We start from the raw sequence: 20,454 nt of genomic DNA on the forward strand, positions 1-20,454 counted from the left end.
ATATGGCTGAAAAATTAAGACACAAGGAGTATGACTCGACTAAGTTTTAATATTTCCCTCTCAAATATCAGCTCAAGACCTAAGATCTATAGCCAAAGACAAAATATACTTCATAAGCCTCTGAGAGGTATGCTCTTGTTTACCTCAATGTAACAATGTATTGACTGCTGGGCTACAAAGAAATTTAAATTCTATAATACATTGAAGAGATCAGAAGTTTGGGCTAATAATAAGAGGAAATAATTTATTGATCTCTTCCGGGACTTATAAAAAGAAATGGATGGTAACCTGTCTTGATAAGGACACACTCAGCAATAAGAAGGAATGGACTATAGATGTATGCAACAATATGGATAAATCTCAAGACCATTATGCTGAACTGAATCCAAAAAGTGTAAAGAACCCATACAATTTAACATAATAGACCACAGAAACTATCTGATTTAAAAATGGGCAGAGAATCTAAATAGGCATATCTCCAAAGAGGACATCCAGATGGCCAATAGACATTTGAAAAGATGCTTAATGTCACTAATCATCAGAGAAATGCAAATTAAAACCACAATGAGATATCACCTCACACCTGTCAGAATGGCTATCATCAATAAACCAGTAAACAACAAATGTTGGCAAGGATGTAAATAAAAGGGAACCCTCGTACACTGTGGGATTGCAAATTGGTGCAGCCACTATGGAAAGGTTCCTCAAAAAATTAAAATGGAATTGCTTTATGACCCAGCAACTCTACTTCTGGGTATTTATCCGAAGAAATCCAAAACACTAATTTGAAAACATATATGTATCCCTATTTTCATTACAGCATTATTTACAATAGCCAAGATATAGAAGCAATCCAAGTGCCCATCAATAGTCAAGTGGATAAAAAATTGTGGCATACATAATGGAATTTTCCTCAGCCTTAAAAAAGAATGAAATCTTACCATTAGTGACAACATGAATGGATCTAGAGGGTATTATTTTATTTTTATTTATTTTTAAAAATATATTTTATTGATTTTTTACAGAGAGGAAGGGAGAGAAATAGAGAGCTAGAAAGGTCAATGAGAGAAACATCGACCAGCTGCCTCCTGCACACCCCCTACTGGGGATGTACCCGCAACCAATGTACATGCCCTTGACTGGAATCGAACCCGGGACCTTTCAGTCCACAGACCGACGCTCTACCTCTGAGCCAAACTGGTTTCGGCTAGAGGGTATTATTTTAAATAAGTCAGACAGAGAAAAACAAATACCATATGATTTCATTTATATGTAGAATCTATAAAACAAAAATAAGCAAACAAAATTGAAACTAACTTATAAATATAGAGAACTGATGGTTGCCAGATGGGAGGGGGGTTGGGAAAAGAGGGAGAAGAGATTAAGAAGTATAAATTGCCAGTTACAAAATAGTCATGGGCTATATAAGTATAGCACAGGAAATATAATTAATAATATAATAACTATGCCAAAACCAGTTTGGCTCAGTGGTAGAGCATCGGTCTGCGGACTGAAGGGTCCTGGGTTCGATTCCAGTCAGGGGCATGTACATTGGTTGCGGGCACATCCCCGGTAGGGGTGTGCAGGAGGCAGCTGGTCAGTGTTTCTCTCTTATCGACGTTTCTAGCTCTCTATCTCTCTCCCTTTCTCTTGGTAAAAAAAAAAAAAAAAAAAAAAAAAAAAAAAAAAAAATCAATAAAAAATAATATAATAACTATGAATGTCAGGTGGTTGCTTCCTGGACTTATTGAGGCAATCATTTCATACTAAGTTATATAAATGTCTATCTAACCACTATACTGCATGCCTGAAACTAATATAAAATATTAAATGTCAACTGTAATTGAAAAATAAAATTTTAAAAAGGAAGAAGACATAACTATATGCTGTCCACAAGAAATGTATTTCAGCTATAACATAACAACCAAGGTAGGTTAAAAATAAACGTATTCAGTGTTTCAGGGATAGGGAAAGAGGAATAAATAAGTGGAGTACAAATAATTTTTAGAGTAGTGAAACTATTCTGTATGATACTGTAATGGATACACGTCATTATACATTTGTCAAAATCCATAACATGCCGGGACCGGTTTGGCTCAATGGATAGAGCGTCGGCTTGGGGACTGAAGGGTCCCGGGTTCGATTCCGGTCAAGGGCATGTACCTTGGTTGCGGGCATATCCCCGGTAGGGGGTGTGCAAGAGGCAGCTGATCGATGACTCTCTCTCATCGATGTTTCTAACTCTCTATCTCTCTCCCTTCCTCTCTGTACAAAACCAATAAAATATATTTAAAAAAAAAAAAATCCATAACATGTACAATATAAGGAATGAACCCCAATATAAATTATGGACTTTAGTTACTAATGTATCAACATTGGTTCATCAATTGCAACAAATCTACCCAGCTAATGCAAAATGTTAATAACAGGAGAAATGGGGAGGGCAAGATTGTGGAAAGGAAGTATATAGGAACTCTGTAATTTCCACTTACTTTCTATAAAACAAAAACTGCTTAAATTTTTCCTATTAATTTTTTAAAAATAGATGAAGATATACCAGGGAAATAACTAATCAAAAGAAAGCTGAGCCTAGCGGTTTTGCTACGTGATTAGAGCATCGGCCAGGTGTGTGCAGGAGGCAACCCATCCGTGTGTCTCTCTCACATAACAGTTTCTCCTCTCTCTTCCCCTTCTCCCTCCTTTTACTCTCTCTAAATAACAATGGAAAAATATCTTCGGATGAGGATTAAAAAAGAAAAACTAAAACCGTTATATTAATACCAGATAAAGTATTCTTTAAAGCAAGGAAAATTATCAGGGACAAAGAGGAACAACACGTAATGATAAAAAGGCCAATTCATCAAGAAGACATAAAAATCTAAATGTATATATGCACCAAAGAACAAAACTTCCAAATATGTGAAGCAAAAACTGGCAGAATTGGAGCAATGTCCTGAACTCTGGCCAATGTGGCTCAGCTGGTTGGAGCAATGTCCTGAACTCTGAAAGATCTCAGGTTCGGTTCCCAGTCAGGACACATACCTGGATTCTGGGTTTGGTTTCAAGTTGGGGCCCATATGGGAGGCAACACATCGATGTTTCTTTCACTCCCTCCCTCCTTTCTCTTCCTCCCTCTCCCTTCTCTCTAAATCAATGAGAATATACTTGGTGAAGTTTTTTTTTTTTTTTTTTTAAACCCACAAAATCAACAATTGTAGTTTGGAAGCTGAATACCCTCTCTCATTGACAAAACCACCAGATGAAAAATCAGCAAGGAAACAGATGAACTGATATTTTGGGGAAGCTCTATATAGCAACAGCATTTTTTTCTCCCAAGCTCCCATGGAACATTCTTCAAGACAGACCATATCCTGATTCATAACACAAAACTTCACAACTTTTTTTTAAAAAAAATATATATTTTATTGATTTTTTACAGAGAGGAAGGGAGCGATATAGAGAGCTAGAAACGTCGATGAGAGAGAAACATCGACCAGCTGCCTCTTGCACACCCCCTACTGGGGATGTGCCCGCAACTCGGGTACATGCCCTTGACCGGAATCGAACCTGGGACCTTTCAGTCCGCAGACCGACGCTCTACCACTAAGCCAAACCGGTTTCTGCCAAATCTTCACAACTTTTAAAAAAAGGAGTATCGCTATACTTAGCAGGAACATTAAGAAGGATTAGGGAAGCCAGGATGGAGTGGCTCAGTTGGTTAAGGGTCATTCTGTGCACCAAATGGTTGCCAGTTCAATTCTCAGTCAGGGCACATACCTGGGTTGGGGGTTTGATCCCTGGTTGGGGTACATACCATGAGTAACTCCACACACAGAAACCCAACAAATTAAACAAAATGGATCAATTCCTTAAAAATCACAAAGTATCAGAACTCCTACAACTATTTAAAAAATGTTTAACTTAGGAAAAATATCTTCAGGCCCAAGATGCCTTCACTGGCAAATCCCACAAAACATTCAAAGGAGGAAATAAGGAAATAATACCAATACTATACAATCTCTTCAAAAAAAAAAGAGGAGGGAATACTTTCCATCTCTCATTTTTATACCAGCATTATCCTGAAAACAAAACCAGACAGTAAATAAAAATACTCCAGACCAATTCCCCTCATGAACATAGAAAAAAAAAAAATCCTCAATAGGATATTACCAAATCAAATGCGTCAATATATAAAAAGAATAATACACCATGACCAAGTAAGGTCTATTTCAGGAATGCAAGGATGGTTCTATTTAAAAAAACACACAAAACAATGTAAATTATTGACAGAAAAAACCCACATAAGCCTATCAACTGATGTGCATTTGACACAACCCAACATCCACTCATGAGAAAAATTCTGAATAAAAGGAATCTTCCTCTACTTGATAAAAGGTGCCTTTAAAAACAAACAAAACCTAAAGTATGATTACTCCCCCCCCCAAAAAAAAACGATAAACAAGGCCAGGATGTTCACTCTCACCACTCGTATTCAACGTAAGTTTTACCCAGTGTAATAAGACAAGAAAATGGGAAAGTAGGAACTAAACTATCCCTATTTGTAGAGGACATTATAATCTACACAGAAATTCCCAAGAAACCTACAAAAAATCTCCTGGAACTAATAAATATAGCAATGTCACAGAATATAAGGTCAACACAGACACAAAAACCATTAATGTTTCTATATACTAGTAAAGACTAAATGAAAAACAAACTTAAAAACAACATTTACAATTACTCTGTTGTAGGCCAGTTAGACAGACATGAGCAGAGCAAGGACCATGTGCTAAATACCAAAGGTCACCACGGCAAAAAGCCCAGGGTGCCTAGCCACGGACAACTGTAGGGTGGGACCTTGCCACTAGGGTGACTTTTCCTCCTCTAGCATATCACTGGTCATATGGTTTGGACCCCCTGACCTTTCCTCCCTAGAGATAACATCTATGCCTCAATTGTATTTCAGCTCCAGGCCAGATAAGCAACAAAACCAGCACTGCTGACATTCAGGACCAGCTACACTAAATAATGACCCTGGTGCCAGCCAATCAATCAGTGGAGACCACAAACCTGAAAGGACACACCTGGAAAGCTGTTGAATATGCTATTAAGATCTTCCCCTGGGACCTCCCCTAGAATTTCCACCCTTAAATCTCTTAGGACAGAGAACCAAGTGTGCTCCCTGCTCTCCCTCCCTCCCAGGAGGCCCCTGCTCGCCCCCTGCTTCCCTGTCTGGTGCCCAGACATATTGACTTACTTCCTCACTCCCGAGCTCCAAAGGCCTTTCCTTTACCTCCATAACTTGTTTCCTAAGCCCATCTCTTCTAGGAATTACTTCTTCTACCTCTGCGATTTACCAAATAAATGTTCTCTACAGTTTGAGCCTTGGCTCTGAATTCTTTCTTAGGCAGAACTCCAGTACTGAAGTTGCTGAACCCAGGTTTGGTCTGACCCCACCTGCCAGACACCTGATGCTGTTCTCTCTGCCTATAACAACTTCCCCCAAAAATTTACACCTATGTATTTCCTCTAACAAACATGTTAGGATCTATATGCTGAAAAATGCAAAACACAGATAAAATAGTAATCAAATTAAAACTAAATAAATGAAAAAATTTACTGTGCTCATGTTTTGTATTCATGACCAGGATGAAGACCACCATTATAAAGAATGATAATTACAATGATTTAATCATAAAAAAATAAGCTATTCTTTTTAAAAAAATATATATTTTATTGATTTTCTTACAGAGAGGAAGGGAGAGAGATAGAGAGCTAGAAATGTCTATGAGAGAGAAACATCGACCAGCTGCCTCTTGCACACCCCCTACCGGGGATGTGCCCGCAACCAATGTACATGCCCTTGACCGGAATCGAACCTGGGACCTTTCAGTCCGCAGACCGACGCTCTACCGCTGAGCCAAACCGGTTTCGGCAAAAAAAAAAAAAAAGCTATTCTTATAGCCTGCAAATAAAATGAAATGAAGAGAACCTGATTTTAGCTTTGTTTTGTGAGAACACTAACTTGGGGGACAAAGACTCCTCACAGCTCTGGTTTTACTTCTCTTACCTTAATTATTTGAGCTGCATCATCCATCCCCACTCACTGGAATTCCATAAATACTTTTTTTTTAGTTTTGCCACCTGCAACTAAAGGAAAAAAACACACCTTTAGAAAGGTAAAACAGCTCTATGGATTGTTCCTAGGGAGTTCACTCTAAGGGGATGTTTTATAGAGCTGTGTTTAACATTTCATAAGCCATAGAACAAAGCTCCATCTTAAATAGGTTAGATCACTGAAGAGCTCATGAGAACTCAATGAGAAATTAGGTTTTTCCAGTGGAGGCAAAATGGAGCACTCCTCTCTTCTCCCAAAACCTGGACTAATCCACTGCAAGGAGGGCATTTGGCAATGCCTAAAGCTAGTTTTAATTTCTTACAAATCACAGGATAGTCTTTGCTTAACAAAGTATTGGTCAAAGACCCATCTTCCGGTCCAACTGCTGTAACTCATTAGCTAAGTGACCCAAGGCCAAACCTATTAACCTCTTTTAGCCTGTTTTTTCTCTAGGAAAAAGAGTAAAGCCTGAATTAAGTTCTCTTCTTTTCTAATTCTTACGGTACCAAAATAATCAAATTTATATGAAAATAATGCCTAACCTTTAAGCATACCCAATGGGCCAGTCATTATACTAAGTGTTTTAAGTGCTCTACCTCATTTAACCCTCAAAATAGCCCTATAAGGCTCTTTATCCAAATAAGTAACCTGATATAAAGAGACTCTTAGGGTCACAAAGTAGTAAACAGCAGATCTGGGATCTGAACTTGGCCATTCTGATTCTAGAGCCTCATTCTTATCATCTTCCCCATCCTGCTGGGCCTTGGGGAGTAATGACTGTGGTTAATCCCCTTGGACAGAGGATTAAGAATCTCATCCCTAATTTCACCACCCACTAAATACCATAGTAGACTTTCGGTTCAAAACAGCAAGGAGACACCATTTTCCAGCTACAAACTTGCCAAGATTAGGAAAACAAAATCCAAAGCTGTCGGGGACCTGATGCCATAGGTTGCTCATACTTTGCACTGACGCTGTAAAAGACAATCCCTTTCAACAGGGCCTTCTGAATGCTCACACATTTCTTTAAAATAATCCTAAATACAGTAAAAGAAAACTTCATACAAAGGCATTCAGTGACTGCCCAATGACTAGGCAATGAAGTGGTCCAAGGCCCTAGCGCTTCTATCCAGTGAGACTCTCCACTATTGGGCAATCTGGGCTGACAGAGACTCTGTCAGGTGTGCATTGCAGTCTGGTGGCTTCCCCTACCCGATCCTACCCTTTTCCTGTTTCCTCATAGTCATTACACCCCAATGACGACAAAAGAAAATTAAAACCGATAGGAAAATTTTATAAAAGTTTATTTGAACAAAATCTGAGGACACGCCCAGGAACAAGATCTTAACAAATTGAGAAAATGCTCCAGAGAATGTCAGTTTGGCAGTTCTTTTTATACATTTAGAATCAAAAGAGAAAACGTAAGAAAGGTTACATGAAATCCACTGGTGGCAGATTAAGATGGAAAAAATGCTCACAGAAGCTAGGCCCCACTAATGACATACACCTAAAGCTCTGTCTACCTTTCAGAAGCAAGGCAGCAAGGCCTACTGTTGGCGAGATCAGCATTGCAAAGTGTCAGCTAGTCCTCAGCATTAGAAGTGATATCACTTCTAAAATCAGTCCTATGAGATAATTTTAAGCATCGCTCCTAACTGTATAAACTTACAGCCTGGTTTTCTCGTTCTCACACAAACTATTGTTTTAATAAATTCCTTTTCTGTTAAATAGTCAAGGCAGAGTTCTCTTTCTTCCAATAAGAACCCTATTTATGCAGAAACATACATTGTAAATAAATTCTTAAAATAGGGCTGTTCCACTAGTTTTGGGTTCAAAAGGCTCTGATGTGGGGCCTGAACATACATTTTTAACAAAAAGTCCATAGAGATTGTGTTGATCTGTCAATATTAGGAAACAGTGAGTTAGGAAATGGCTATTTTAGTAATTTTGTGTTGTATTGGACATAGTCTTCATCTTTATAATCTCAATGAAGGTATATATTCTGAAGGACTCCATTAAAACTTTGAGTTTAGTTCTGAAAAAAAAAAACACAAAAAAACAAAGCAAGGAAATATCTAGAATAAAAAGTAAAATGGAGAGATAGTTACTTCTTTTACAGTGGTGGGGACAGAATAGTTAACATTTAACATTTACAGTAAATAGAGATGGTATGTGGGCAATAAAGTAACAATGAGGAGTTTCATGGTCATATACTCTGGTGCTCTGAGGACCCTGGAAAATTATTCTGATACTAATGCCCCCATGCAGGGATTCATGAACACTGAAAGGAAATTAATTAGAAGGTGGCTGGCAGGAGTGGGCTAGATGTGCTGTGCCTCTCCGTCCAGCCGCACCTGGGGTGGCACTGCGGCTCGAAGGGAGTCTGCAGGGTGAGCAGGGTTCCTCGGCAGGTCGGGGGGGGGGGAATCAGGCTGAAACCAGCTCTCTGATATCCCCCGAGGGGTTCCGGATTGTGAGAAGGCGTTTCTTGGGTGACATGCCTTGGAATCGGGCTCCCTTCTCTCTGGTTCCAAGGTGTGTCACCCAAGAACCACTGCTGCCAAGTCACCACAGCATAACAGCTCCTGCATTAAGCATCTCCCCCCTGTTGGTCAATGCATGTCATAGCTACCGGTCGGAGTGTCTGCCCCCTGGTGGTCATTGTACATCATAGCTAATAGTTGGACGGTTGCTTAACTTTTTATATATCTAGATTTCATACTCTGATATTTCACAGGGCTCACTTAAAGTAAAGACTGACTTTTGCAGAGAAAGCTATAGGTCTGGTGCGTGACTAACCACCTTGACCTGCCCAGTTAGCAATCTATGATCAGACCATCCTGTGTGGTCACTTTCACTCAGGTTTTCAATCTTGTGAAGCCTGTCATGTGGTACTCTAAGCTTGCCGGTTCTGTAGCCCAGTACTAAGAACTAAAAGACCAGGCAATGGGCTTTACAGACATTTCCTAAGATCAGCTTCCTCATTTGTTAATAAAAAAATTGAACTAATTTAAAGACTTTTAGAGGAGACTATGGAGGCTGCTCAGTTCACCCTCCTGTTCTCACAGATGAGGCCAATGCCCACACAGGATGACCTGATGAGCAAAGAATCACTGGCCTTGTTTTTCAATACCTAGATCTGTTTCTCTTTCCAGCTGTACTGGTAATGCATCTAAATGTAGATAGCACATTAAACACACAATTCCAAAAAGGCGAAGACTTGTAGCAAGATTCAAACCCAGATGTATCTTATTCTGAAATCTGTACTCTTATCCCCTGGATGATGTATGTCAATAGCCACATGAGGAAAGTTTTAAAAACCTGATTGAAATTTATCATAATTATCCAATAATTACAAACTCATATGGTACAATGAGACTTTATCACTGTGTGACTCAAGGAGTAAAATAAACTGGAAAGGCCAATTCCTTGATATAAAGGCCAGCTCCTAAAATTGCCATGTCAAAGATGGGAAACAAAACCTTGTGGCAGCCCTGGCCATGTGGCTGTGCACTGAAAGGTTGCCGGTTCAATTCTTGCTCAGGGTGTGTGCAGGAGACAGCCAATGGGTGTCTCTCTCTCTCTCTCTCTCTCTCTCTCTCCGCCACCCTCTCCCCCTCTAAAATTAATGAAAACATTAAAAACAAAAAAACAAAAACACACACACAATCTTATGACAAATTAAAGCAACATGGCCGTGATTTCATTTCCTACTGTTAATAGAGCCACTGCCAGGAAGTTCTCTATTTACTATAGCAACAACTGATCTTGCTAACTCACCAAGTATCTGCCTTTTTGCTTCCTCAGGAAGCAGACAGGAAAATCAGACTACTGATCACGTTTTAAAAGAGGAGCTGTCATTTAAAAAAAAGAAATTAATAAATGCATATGTAAAAAGTAATTTTATACTTTGGCTGGCATCCTGTATTTCTGTATATTAAACTCAATCTTGAAAGCACACAGTCTTATCTTTTTTATCTTGAAATACAACAATCTAGAAAAACTACTAAAACTCTCTAACTACTAAGTCTAGAAATGCTGGAAAAATGCCCTTTGAAAAGCTTAGCTAAGTTCTCAAGGAGAGAAAACTGCCAGTTGCATGAAACAAAATGTGAATCAAAATCCAGAAATGGATGTGCTGATTTTTGTATTGGCCCCAGAAGCATTTATTAAGACATTTCAGCCCTGACTGATTTGGCTCAGTGGATAGAATGTCTGCCTGCGGACTGGAGGGTTCCAGGTTCAACTCCGATCAAGGGCATGTACCTTGGTTATGGCATGTACCTTGGTTGCGGACACGTCCCCAGTAGGAGGTGTGCAGAAGGCAGATGATTGATGTTTCTCTCTCATCAATGTTTCTAACTCTCTATCTCTTTCCCTTCCTCTCTGTAAAAAGTCAATAAAACATAAAAAAAATAAAAAATAAAAATAAAAAGACATTTCAGTAATTTAGAAAAATCCCTCCAGCCTGGTTGGTATGACTCTGATTGAGCATGGACCCATGAACCAAGAAGGTTAAGGTTTGATTACCAGTCAGAGCACATGCCCAGGTTGTAGGCTCCATCCACAGTAGGGGGCATGCAAGAGTCAGCCAACTGAGATTCTCTATCATCTCTGATGTTTCTATCTCTCTGACCCTCTCCCTTCCTCTCTGAAATCAGTAAACACACATTAAATTTTTTTTTTTAAGAAAGAAAAAATCCCTCCACCTCCTTACTTCTATTGGTAGTTACTTAAAACAACAAAAATAAAATTAAAAAGCAATTTTGTCCTGGCTGGTTTGGCTCAATAAAGAGAGCATTGGGCCTCGGACTAAAGGGCTCTAGGTTCCGTTCTGGTCAAGGACGGATACCTCGGCTGCAGGCTCAATCCTTGGCCCCAATCGGGGCACTTGTGGGAGGCAACCAACCGATGTGTTTCTCTCACATTGATGTTTCTCTGTCTCTCCCCCTCCTTTCCACTGTCTCTCTAAAAAATCAATGGGCCAGGAGAGATAAACAAAAAAACTTATATGCATAGCCCATGGGCAGGGCAATAGGGTGGTGAACACCTGAGGAGATGGATAGGGGCTGGGCAGAGGGGACTAAAGGGGATGGGAGGGTGATAGGAGAACTCTGTAATACTGTCAGCAATTTATATATATATATTTTAAAATAATTACAAATTAAAAATCAATGGAAAATATTAGCTATTTCAAATTTCTAACAACACTAGAAGCCCGGTGCACTAAATTCGTGCCCGGGAGGAGTGAGGAGTGGTGGTGTCCCTCAGCCCAGCTTGCACCCTCTCCAATCCCTCTCACAATCCCTCTCACAATCCAGGACTGCTGGCTCCCAACTGCTTACCTGCCTGCCTTCCTGATTGCCCCTAACCATTTCTGCCTGCCAGCATGATAACCCCCTAACCACTCCCATGCCAGCCTGATTGATATCTAACTGCTCCCCTGCCAACCTGTTTGCCCCCAACTTCCCTCCTCTGCCGGCCTGGTCACCCCTAACTGCCCTCCTCTGCAGGGTTGATCACCCCCAACTGCCCTCCCTTGCTTGACTTATTACCCACAACTGCCCTCCCTTGCAGGCCTGGTCCCTCCCAACTGCCCTCTCCTGCGGGCCATCTTGGAGTGGCCATCTTGTGTCCACATGGGGGAAGGATCTTTGACCACATGGGGGCAGCCATTTTGTGTGTTGGAGTGATGATCAATCTGCATATATTACTTTTATTAGATAGGATAGAGGCCTGGTGCATGGGTGGGGGCCAGCTGGATTGCCCTGAAGGGTGTCCCAGATCAGGGTGGAGGTTCCCTTGGGGCGTGGGGCAACCAGGACAAGGGGCGTGCGGTGGTTTGCAGGCCAGTCACTCCTCCTAGTGACCAAAGTGGAGGCCCTGGTATCTGGAATTTATTTACCTTCTACTACTGAAACTTTGTAGCCTGGAGCGGAGCCAAGGCTTCTGCTTGCTCCATGGCTGCCACTATTTCTGTTTGGATTTGTTTACCTTCTATAATTGAAACTTTGTAGTCTTGAGTGGAGGCCTGGGCCGGCTAGGGCAAGCAGAAAGCTTGGCTTCTTCCATTGCCAGAGAAACCCAAGCCTCCCTCCTGCTCTCTATGGCTGCAGCCATCTTGGTTGGGATTAATTTGCATACTCACTCTGATTGGCTGGTGGGCATGACTGGTGGGTGTAGCAGAGGCATGGTCAATTTGCATATTACTCTTTTATCAGATAAGATTAACATTTATAAGATGCTTAATGGAACCAACAAAGTTCTATCTCAATTGAGAAATCACACCCTAAACTTTCAAGTTAACATGGCATCAATGAAAGTAATGCAAGTAATGCCAATTAGGTTGTCCTTGTGAAAAACCCAAATACCCTGTTTCCCCGAAAATAAGACAGTGGCTTATATTAATTTTTGCTCCCAAAGATGCGCTAGATCTTATTTTCAGGGGATGTCTTATTTTTCCACGCGCTAGGTCTTATTTTCGGAGGATGTCTTATTTTCGGGGAAACACGGTAGATACAAAAGGAAGAACTAGGGTGGGGAATCTGATGGAGCCTATACTTTGAATACTGTCTCTGAACAAAATATGTATAGAGAGAAAAGGCAGGATGCAAAACACAAGACAAATGATTTCAAATAGATTTCTCTGCCCTAACCAGTTTGGTTCAGTGGATAGAGCGTAAGTGGGCTTAAGGGTTACAGGTTTGATTCTAGTCAAGAGCATGCTGGCTCCATCCCCAGTAGGGATTGTGCAGGAGGCAGCTGATTGACGTTTCTCTCTCATCTATATTTCTGACTCTCTATCCTTCTCCCTTCCTCTCTGTAAAAATCAATAAATAATATTTTTTAAATAGATTTCCTTAATTCTTGATGAGCTGACACATATTACCAATACTGTTTAGTTGTTGTTTACTCAAGGAGTCAATGCCAAATTTAAAGTGAACAAAGTACTAGTAATTCAGTACAACCTATAGTGGAATCTGCTAAGATGTATTATAACTGATGGTGATAAAAATACATGTGGAGGGCTTATATTTTTATTAGCACATACACTGGAAAATATTTGAATTTATCATGTGCTACTCAATCAACAATGTTGATGATGAACTTGATTTGCTGTCATAGACTTAACAATTGTCATAAATAAAAGCTGATTAACTTGACTTGCCTGACCTCACAGCAATTTGATGGCTTAGCAGTAAAGTTTCATTGTGATTTTTTTTTAAAGACCAGAACTGAGACTGAAATTTTCAAAACAATAAAACCTCTTTCAGCCACTGTAGGGTGGGGAAAAGTAAATGTATAGTTGTTCCTGTGGAGAATAACACGATAACTAATAAATAATAATAGAATAAACTCTGTTTGCATACTCACAACTATAAGCCTACTTTTGTCTCACCCTGTAAATCCACTGGAAATGTTTGGGAGTGTAGATCTCACTTCCTGTTTGAACCTTTGGCAGCATAGGAAGTGTATAAAGCACCTTAACATGGCTCATGATTCACGTATTAGTTTCTGTCTAACTGGTGTAACTGCAGTTTCAGATTGCTCAAATAATCACCAGATTACAAAGATTACCGTGTTTCCCCGAAAATAAGACATCCTCCGAAAATAAGACCTAGTGCATGGAAAGATAAGACATCCCCTGAAAATAAGACCTAGCGCAACTTTGGGAGAAAAAATTAATATAAGACACTATCTTATTTTCGGGGAAACAGGGTACTTGTCCAAATTACTGAGTTAACCACACTCTTTATTCCTTCTCTAGAATATACTAAGTCAGTGGTCAGCAAACCGCGGCTCATGAGCCAATGCGGCTCTTTGGCCCCTTGAGTGTGGCTCTTCCACAAAATACTTGCCTGGGCAAGTCTATTTTGAAAAAGAGGTGTTAGAAGTTTAAGTTTAAAAATTGTGGCTCTCAAAAGAAATTTCAATCGTCGTACTGTTGATATTTGGCTCTGTTGACTAATAAGTTTGCCGACCACTGTATTAAGTGATTCTTAAAAATAAAAATTAACTCATGGTTAATGACTACTCTCTAGTATATCTTGCCTACTGCAATCATAGTTGAATTTTACCTATACTTTGAGGTGTCAATTTGTTCCAAACCTGTTTATGCCAGTTATATTCATCATTGTACTTTTGGAACCTAATTAAATATTATATAAACTAATGAAATGTGAGTATAAAACAGTTGTTTTTAATAAAGCTAAGTGGAAATGTTTTAAAGAATTGGATAAACACAAAATCCCCCCTCACCCAATTACTGTCTTTTTAGTTGTGAGCATGAATGCTTTGAAAGATGGGGGGAGACCTAGCTGGTTTGGCTGTGTATAGAGTGTTGGCCTGTGGACCAAAGGGTCCTCGTTTTGATTCTGGTCAAGAGCATGTACCTTGGTTGCAGGCTCCTCCCCTGCCCGGGCCCTGGTCAGGGCTCCTGCAGGAGGCAACCAATGGATGTGCTTCTATCACATCAATGTTTATCTCTGTCTTTCCCTCTCTCTTCCACTCTCCCTAAAAATCAATGGGAAAATATCCTCGGGTGGGGATTAACAAAAAAAGAAAAAAGAAAGGAAGATGGGTAGGAAATCATAATAAAGGTTTAGATGCTCAATTGTCTTATAGTTGTCTAAGTTCTTGCTCCACTTTAAAGAAATTCAAATTTGAAATCACAAATATGTATTATAGGTGTGATATATACAAGGATGAACATGTGAAACATTATTTTTAGCAGATCCATAGTCAAAGACAAGGTCTTGGCTTTCTACTAAAATACTCACTGATGAATGTACATGTGTTTAAGTAAAAAAAATCAAATAGTTGTTACTTTTTTTTTTTTTTTTGATGACCTGATTTAATGTATTTATTTTCATATAAGTAGCCCAGGTCCTATTTGTGTTGGGTTTTTTACCAATCCCTGGAGAAAATAAAGGAGATTCTTTTATATCGTTACTAGAGGCCAGGTGCACAAAATTCCTGCACTGGGGGGAGGATCCCCCAGCCTGGCCTGTGCCCTCTCACAGCGCAGGAGCCCAGCTATCAACTGCCCCAAAGAAGTAGGCCCTGCCCACCTATCCGGGGCTCCTCAATGGATGGCCCAAAGAGGCAGTCTGGAGAGGGGGTCCCGTCTCCATGGTACGCAGAGCCACAAGACCCCCAGGCCTCACTGCGCAGAGCCACCAGGCCCTGCCTCTGCATGGGATCCCCAGGCCTCGTGGTGCAGGGCTGCTGGGACCCGCCTTCATGCCTCACACACAGAGTCCGCTGTGCACGCAGCCTCCTAATGATGGATTGTGACAGCGTGAGGGCATGACGACCACATAGACTTTTATTAGTATAGATGTTAAGGGAAAGCCTTTCTCCAAAGGAGGGTCATCAAACATTTTCTGTAAAGGGCCAGAGAGTATACATTTTAGGCTTTGCAGGTCAAAAAGCAAAATTGAGATTATTACGTAGGAACTTTATAACGAGAAAAAGCACATATTCTTATTAATGAAATTCAAATAATTAATAGTTTGTTAATACTAGATCAGTAATGAATGAATTGCTACTAAGTATAATTTTTGGTAATATAGGTATATTAATGAGAAAATTCTTTTTTAGGGTGATACATTTTGTTTAGTTGGAGTTCAGAGTTAGTGTATCCTATCAAAATTGGTTTAAAATGCTAATCTATTAATGCTGATCTGTAAAGAGATTTTATGTATTTCATCTTTGAAAACATCTTCACACATATGTACAGCCAAATATTAGTATCAGTCCATAAGCATATGATTTAATTAAGCATATTAATAACTTTGGAAACACATAAAATTGTATTCAATTTTTCTTTTAATATTTACCTTTTAACATATCATTACATTGCAGGTTAATTAGTTTCAAATGAAGGTTAGGTGGAAGCTCCATAATTGTGCTGTTAGATTTTAAAATATAGAAATTTTCTTTGCACTTTCACTGAAGTCCTAAAAGTGCTTCTAGAACTGTATTTTGAGCTACAAATATAGTATTCTGGTTTCAATCTTTAAAGACAACAACAAAAGCTATACCAACAAGAACTTCATAAATATCTAATTAGTAACAATATTTAGTACCTCCTCAATATCCTTACTGTAAACTGCTTGCTACCATCTAAATTCTCTATATACATCCTATACAACCAAGAAGTGTCCTTTGTTTTAGGTGAAAATTGTGAAATTTTAAAATATAAGATTTTTCCAAGTTTAGGAGCAGATTGAATATACTTATGAAAATACCTATACTTCATAAATTACAGATCCATTCATTTCAACTACATTTATAAGTTAAGAACTTCCTTTGAAGTACAAATGACCTTTAAAGAAACATATTAAGTACAACCTCCCAGGTTTTCTTAAACCCAGACCCTCCTTCCCTGGAGCTATAAATATACTTCCTGTCATCAATAGCAATGGCTGGAGCAACCCCTCTGTTCAAAAGAACTAAAAATACATTATTGTACATATCCTTTCTTCTGCTACCACCCACCATTCCAAAAGGAACGCCCAGAGGGAAATACAGAGTTGTGTAAAGTTCAGCTGAGAGCAGTGCAGAGATTGTAATTTTTTTTAAGGCTACCTTCAATTGAATGATGTCTAGGTAGGTAATAAACAGCTATTACAGAGTCAGAGTAAATTTTAAATTTTGAGAAAAGCTATTCCTGGTTACAAGTTATATTTTGCATCTCCTGGTATTTGGGGACCTGTGTCCTTTAAACCATTAAATTAGAAATTATTGCATATTAGAACGAAACAAAGAACTGAATTGTATATAAAAATAGTGCATGGAACTAGATAGAAGTGCTCAGCCAACATTTTAGTGGGAATGGAAGCAATGGGATGGCCCTCATGATCTGAAAATATTCCTTATAGGGGGTGGAGCAAAAACGATAGAAAGCCAGATTCTCAATGTCAGAGAAAGAAGTACAAATTCAGAAAGGTGAAGATTAGAAGAAAAAACCCTGTGGTGTTGGAATGGATTTAGAGTGAAATTATGGCTTCCAATATTTATAAGCAGATATGGATGTTTATATATGTTTATATACATATATATGTATATATATGAAAATATTACAATCTTTATAACCCACAAACCCCAACATGTGTTTTACTTCCTGCCCAACAGTGGATGTTCCCACCACTGCAGTAATAAAGGCTCTCACTGCTTTCCCTTCATTTCTGCTGCCTCCTGACTGACCCTGGTGCTTTCCCCAGGTAGCCCTGCAAAGCATGGTGTCTCTTCTGTTTCTGGGAAACTATCCTAATATATAAAAACCCTGGGTTCATCACATCCACAACGACCAGAGGCTTGACCAACCGGAAGTCAGTCCTGCAACAATCCAATCAAAAAATGGGCAAAAGACGTCAATAGACACTTTTTGAAAGAGGACCAACAAAAGGCCAAGAGGCACATGAAAACATGCTCAAAGCCACTAGTCAACCCAGAAATGCAAATCAAAACAACAACGAGATATCATCTCACACCTGTCAGAAGAGCTGTCATCAACAAATGACAAGTGCTGGTGAGGATGCAGAGAAAAAGGAACCCTCTTGCACTGCTCGTGGGAATGAAGACTGGTGCCACCACTGTGAAAACAGTAGGTTCCTCAAAAAATTAAAAATGGAGCTCCCATTTGACCCAGTAATCCCACTTCTAGGAATATATCCCAAGAAATCAGAAACACCTGTCAGAAAGGATGTATGCACCCCTATGTTCATAGCAGCACACTTTACAATAGCTAAGACTTGAAAACAGCCTAAGTGCCACCAGCAGGTGAGTGGATTAAAAAACTGTGGTACATCTATACAATGAATACTACACTGGTGTTAAAAAAAAAAAAAAAAAAAAAAAAAAAGAGCCGAAACCGGTTTGAGCGTCAGCCTTCGGAATGAAAGGTCCTGGGTTTGATTCCGGTCAAGGGCATGTACCTTGGTTGCAGGCACATTCCCAGTAGGGGGTGTGCAAGAGGCAGCTAATAGATGATTCTCTCTCATCAATGTTTCTAACTCTCTATCCCTCACTGTAAAAAATCAATAAAATATATTAAAAAAAAAAAAAAAAAAAAAAAAGGGCTTAGTCGTGTTCTGAGAATCCAAGATGGCTGCTCGGGTAGGCAACTAGCCGCAGCCGCACACAACAATTTTAATAAAATACAACTAAAATATAAAATGGACAATACCCAGAACTACAGGAAAGTCGACTGACTGGAAATCCTACAACGAGAAGCAAGGAGAAAACCAGAAGGAAGCGCGGAGGAGCTGTAAAAGCCCAAGGTACGGAGACACGCGGCGCGCGGAGAGGACGGAGCCGGAGAGGAGGGAGGCCGAGTGCCTGGCGGGCGTTCCCTAGCGGAAAGGAGAGAAAACTCCGACTGTGCTGGGCCCCTGACTGCTCTGAACCCCAGTTCTGGGCCAGACCCCGGGGACTCAGGCTCAGCCATAGGGAGCTGGGCTGTAAGTCGGAACCCCGGGGTAGCGGAGAAAGGAGGTCCCGGAGGCGCGCACACTGCCCCCAGAGAAGGGACGGTCGGCTGTGCCGCGGGATTGCCCTGACGGGAAGGAGACTGGGACTCCAGACTGCTGTGAACGCCACCTCCAACTCCACTTCCAACTGAACTGAACCCCAATACCGGGCTCATTGTGGGAGAGCATAGACTGTTTGGCAGCAGGCGAAAATCGAGGGCACCTTTCTCTCAGAGGCGCCGGCAGCGAGCACTGAAGGACCCGCATAGGGCGGGGCTGACGGAAGCCAAAGCTGCAGGCTCCACCCTGAAACCCCGTCCCATCTGTAACTGCGAAATGCGACAACAAAATAGATCACAAACGAAAGAAATGGAGGACAAAAAGCGTCTGGATATAGAGTTCAAATCTACGCTTATAAGGTTTTTGAAGAATTTCCTAGAAAAGATGGATAAGACCTATGAGGATATGAAAAGAGACCATCAAGAAATGATAAGGGAACAACAAGAAATAAAGAATACATTGTCTGAAATAAAACATATTTTACAGAGTCCTAAAAACAAAAGGGAAGATCGCAAGAATCAAGTCAAAGATTTGGAACATAAAGAGCCAGAAGACACTCCTCCACAGAAGCTAGAAGGCAAGAGAATCCAGAAAATTGAAGATAATGTAAGAAACCTCTGGGACAACTTCAAGCGAACCAACATCAGAATTATGGGGGTTCCAGAAGATGAGAGAGAGCAAGATATCGAAAACATACTGAAAGAAATAGTGACAGAAAACTTCCCCCACCTGGTGAAAGAATTTGACTTACAAGTCCAGGAAGCGCACAGAACTCCAAACAAAAGGAATCCAAAGAGGACCACACCGAGACACATCATTATTAAAATTCCAAGAGCAAAAGATAAAGAGAGAATATTAAAAGAAGCAAGAGCAAAGAAGGTAGTAACTTATAAAGGAGCACCTATACGATTGTCAGCTGACTTCTCAACAGAAACCATGCAGGCCAGAAGGGAATGGCAAGAAATATTCAAGGTGATGAATAGCAAGAACCTACAGCCAAAAATAAGCTACCCAGCAAAGCTATCACTCAGAATCGAAGGCCAGATAAAGAGCTTCACTAATAAAAAAAAGCTAAAGGAGTTCATCACCACCAAACCAGAATTATATGAATTGCTGAAGGGGGTTCTTTCAGAAGAGAAAGTAAACAAAGATAAAAATTATGAACAACAAATACGTAATTATCAACAAGTGAATCTAAAAACCAAGGAAATTAAAAAAATCTGATGAACAATATTAACTGTTGAATATAATAGAATCAGAGGTATGGAAGGGGAGTGAACTGACGATTCTTGGGGAAAAGGGGAGAGGGGGGCGTGGGAAGAGACTGAACATAAACTGTGCACCTATGGATGAGGACAATGGGGAGAGGGGAAAGGGCAGAGGGTGGGGTGGGAACCTGGTGGAGGAGAGCAATGGTGGGGGGGCGGGGGGAAGGAACATTTGTAATAATATGAAAAATAAAAACTTATTAAAAAAATAATAATAAATAAATAAATAAATAAATAAATAAAAAACCAAAAAAAAAAAAAAAAAAAAAAGGCAATCTTACCATTTGCAACAGCATGGATGGACTTTGAGAGCATTATGCTAAGCGAAATAAGCCAATGGGAGAAAGACAAATATCACATGATCTCACTCATTTGTGGAATGTAATGAACAATATAAACTGATGAACCAAAATAGACTCAGGCAAAAAAAAATATTTTAAAAATATAATAGAAGTATTTGCAGGTTTAAAAAAAAAAAGTTGGGCATTTAAAATTTTTATTTATTTATTTATTTATTTATTTTCTACAGAGA

At 39.8% G+C, this 20,454-nt stretch overlaps 1 protein-coding gene across 4 annotated transcripts in view; it reads right to left on the reverse strand.

Annotated features, from left to right (window-relative positions):
• The window catches only part of PTPRA (protein tyrosine phosphatase receptor type A), a 108,929-nt gene that overhangs the window by 73,846 nt on the left and 14,629 nt on the right, over window positions 1-20,454 (reverse strand). For 2 of the 4 annotated variants that reach the window (XM_084886879.1, XM_084886878.1), the window contains exon 2: window positions 6,071-6,150. The exons of the other annotated variants lie outside the window; for them this stretch is intronic. In XM_084886879.1, the coding sequence (XP_084743005.1) occupies window positions 6,071-6,097 (27 nt within the window). In that variant the 5' untranslated portion in view covers window positions 6,098-6,150. The remainder of the gene's footprint in view (window positions 1-6,070; window positions 6,151-20,454) is intronic. 4 annotated transcript variants of the gene reach the window in all.

The sequence above is a fragment of the Pipistrellus hanaki genome (assembly GCF_964339955.1).
Source record: "Pipistrellus hanaki genome assembly, chromosome: 6".
Taxonomy (NCBI): Eukaryota; Metazoa; Chordata; class Mammalia; order Chiroptera; family Vespertilionidae; genus Pipistrellus; species Pipistrellus hanaki.